Source organism: Magallana gigas, chromosome 7, assembly GCF_963853765.1.
Source record: "Magallana gigas chromosome 7, xbMagGiga1.1, whole genome shotgun sequence".
NCBI classification, from domain to species: Eukaryota; Metazoa; Mollusca; class Bivalvia; order Ostreida; family Ostreidae; genus Magallana; species Magallana gigas.
Window position 1 is genome coordinate 37,224,594 of NC_088859.1, and position 3,185 is coordinate 37,227,778.

The 3,185-nt window shown below is 37.0% G+C and overlaps 1 protein-coding gene across 1 annotated transcript; it reads left to right on the forward strand.

Moving 5' to 3' along the window:
* On the forward strand, positions 1 to 2,574 carry LOC105320647 (uncharacterized). Its single transcript, XM_011418666.4, has 2 exons — positions 1 to 159; positions 254 to 2,574. The coding sequence occupies exons 1-2, from the start codon at positions 142 to 144 to the stop codon at positions 2,108 to 2,110; spliced, it is 1,875 nt and encodes a 624-aa protein (XP_011416968.3). The 5' UTR covers positions 1 to 141; the 3' UTR covers positions 2,111 to 2,574.
* Positions 2,575 to 3,185: the final 611 nt, after the last annotated feature.

A 3,185-nucleotide genomic window follows, 5' to 3' on the forward strand; every position in this document is an offset into this window, starting at 1 on the left:
CTAAAGAATTCTAATTAAGTAATTCATTAATTCATTGCGGCTGAAAAATGTCTCAAACAGGTTTTGTATTCAAAACAATGCACCAAAAAAGGTGTGTCTCCGAGTAAAATTTAAACCTTTGCCTGAAAAATCTCAATTTTCATGATGTCGTTCTACAAGGCAAGTACCTATTCAATATTTCTTTTTTTTTTCAAATGCACAATACATATAGATGTGCATAATATTTCATATACGAAGTCACTTTTTATTTCAGACTTTCCGATGCATCCTATTCATGTTCACACTGTGCTATTTTTGTTGGCATGCCCATGCTAAAGCCTTCATATTTGAGGCAGAGGATTCACACGCTGTGGGGTTACTTAACATAAATAACCCCGAAGAAGGAGCAGTTTACCGGTCCGAGGCCAGCGGCAGAAAGGCTGTTCACTTAATACAAGACCAGTACCTTGAATACACCTTCTGCGTACGAAAGGAGACCAAAGTTCAAGTCTCCAACATCAGGTTCTCCAATGACGGTCCGCATGACGAATATGTTATTGAGATTGACGGAAATGTCGTTGGAAAATTTGAGACAGGAACACAAACCGGAAGTGGAGCTGCATGGAATGATTATCATTCCAGTGGTCAGGTGGGAAATCCGGTGGATCTTGGGGCTGGTAGCCACAAGGTCAAGCTGACGACCGTCTTCTCGGATCAGTGGGGAGCCGAGGTAGATTTTATCACACTAGACGTGGACGACAGGAATTTGGACGAAATGGGGTTTTATTGTGACAAGTTTTGTTCCGACGACATAGCTTTTAAAAACGTGTCTACACAGGACAGCGTACCTAGTTCAAGATTTGAGCAAAACAGTTTCAAGTCGTCTTGTCCTGAGGAATCCAACGTTAGAGTTGCTGTGTTTAACGATATAGCAGACACTTTCCGTTTAACAGCAACAATCCCTCAATACAGAACATTTTCCAATAACCGAGTTCCGATCTTCAGTGGATGTAATTTTAATCGCCCTTCTTTGAACCTCTCCAATATACTTATAGATCCGTATGGACAAACCATCACCACGAAGAAAATGAAAACCGTTTTTGAGGGATCCCCAACCTACATGATCATGACTACAACCTTTTATCCGTCTGTACTTTCCTTCGTTAGGGGCGTGGATGAAAATCGAGTTGGATCTATTTTGACAATAAAGTTTAGAAACGAAGGCCCCGTATTTGACCTTGACGTTTCTTATTTGGGGGAGTCCCGCCGTTATATCAGTTTCGACAGACTAAAGATTGACCCCCAAAATGAAACGACTTATACGTGGACATTCCCAGACTACTCCTGGAGTGCAGACCAAGACAACATTCTTAGGCTTGGATTTACGTCCTCTCAAACCATGAATGTAGTCATTGATTCCATCATCCTTAAAAGTCGAGAAACTGTCCACAACAAAACCGTTCTCTTTAAAGACAACAAATACATTATAGAGGGAACGGACATTGATTTTTGGTACATGGGAGAAAAAACCATGACTATCACTAGTAAGTATACCAAAGAAGAATTTTATGACATGGATCGGATTCAAGTCTATGTAAAACTACCTTGGAGCAGCGGTTACTCCCAAGTATTTTCCTTATATCATGATGGATTGGTCAGTTTGTTGCCAATGACTCCCCATGGTCTGGATTGGATACCATTCGGAACGAGCATTGTCATTGGTCCAAACAACGCCAGTGATGCTCGACCGACCTCACCAATCAAAAGCATTGAAATGGATACGATCAACATGAAGTTCGATGTTGAATTCATCCATGGCGACCGTGCATCTCTTTACATAGATGCGATGCATCCTGAAACGATTCTCACCGTCAAATACAACTCAGTCACGCACGACAGAAAACTGTACCCCCTAATGACTCTCTCTTCCATGTGGATCTCTGACGGCAATAGTCTGGTGGATCGTATTTCTGTGAATAACGATGCCGATCGGAATATCATCGGGGACTGGACCACTTTGTATGGGTTGTCTGCAGTGCTCTACCGGAAATGCATATCTAGTTATAATACACTGAGCCCTGATCTGAAATTAGAGACAATAGACAAGGAAAATACAGTGCACATCCTTTAGAAGCATTCAGACAGTCCGAACGAATATTGTCACTGTATATCATGAAACGATTTATAATCGGACTCTGTTGCTTCAGTATCGCTGTTTACATTTGAACCATGCAATTATCGAAATAGCCGTGTTGAATAACGCTTAATCTGTAAATTCAACAAATTCACAAAGTTTCAGTTTGGTCATACTATACCATGGTAAGAGCAATAACGTTTGTAATAAATGCTCTGAAATTTCCGTTTTGCTTTATTCAAAAGTCTAGCAATTAACGTGAAATCTTTAAATTAGATGAAATTGAAAAAAAAAATTAATTAGTAAGTGCATGTGCATTTTTAAAAAGGGTAATAAATGAAACTGTAGAGTGCTTGTGACTTTTTGTGATTTCCTTCTTTTCTCTCCAGATTTTTATCATTGATCTTATATAGTTTTTCTGCTTGCAGAATAAGATCAATAAAAGTATTTTAAAATTACAATTCTATTTTTGTATTATCATAATTCAAGTTTTTTTTTTGTCATACTGAATCCAAAATAAGAAGTGCATAGGGAAATTAGAGGAAATCGGACTGGAATATTTATAAAAAAATTAATATATCATGTTCAATGTGTTCATCTTTTGAATATCATTTAATTGTATTTACACTACGGAGAAAATTCAATTGTTCATGTAGTGTGCAATCATTTTTTTGAAATTTTAGAAATGAAAAACGATATTCCAAAAAAATTTTTTAAGGCCAATATTTGGAAAGTAAGTCATTGACATCATATTTTGAAAAGTGAAAAAAAATACTACAATCAAAGTTTTATTATAACTTAAACAAATTGATTTTTATTTTCTTAAGTGTAATTATTTTTATTCTGAGCAACGTCATTTTCATAAGAAAGTTGATTCTTGTATGAATATTGTTTGGCCAATGCCTGAACATTGATAATTCAAAGTTAGTTACAGCTGATCTAATGGGTAAGTGTCTGTGACATTCTTAAAAAATGTTACCACCTCAGTTTCTCACTGAACGAGTTGTCCTTTACAGAAAATAACCAATGATCCAGAAAACCAAGTAACTAATAAAAGTATTGGGTAAACACA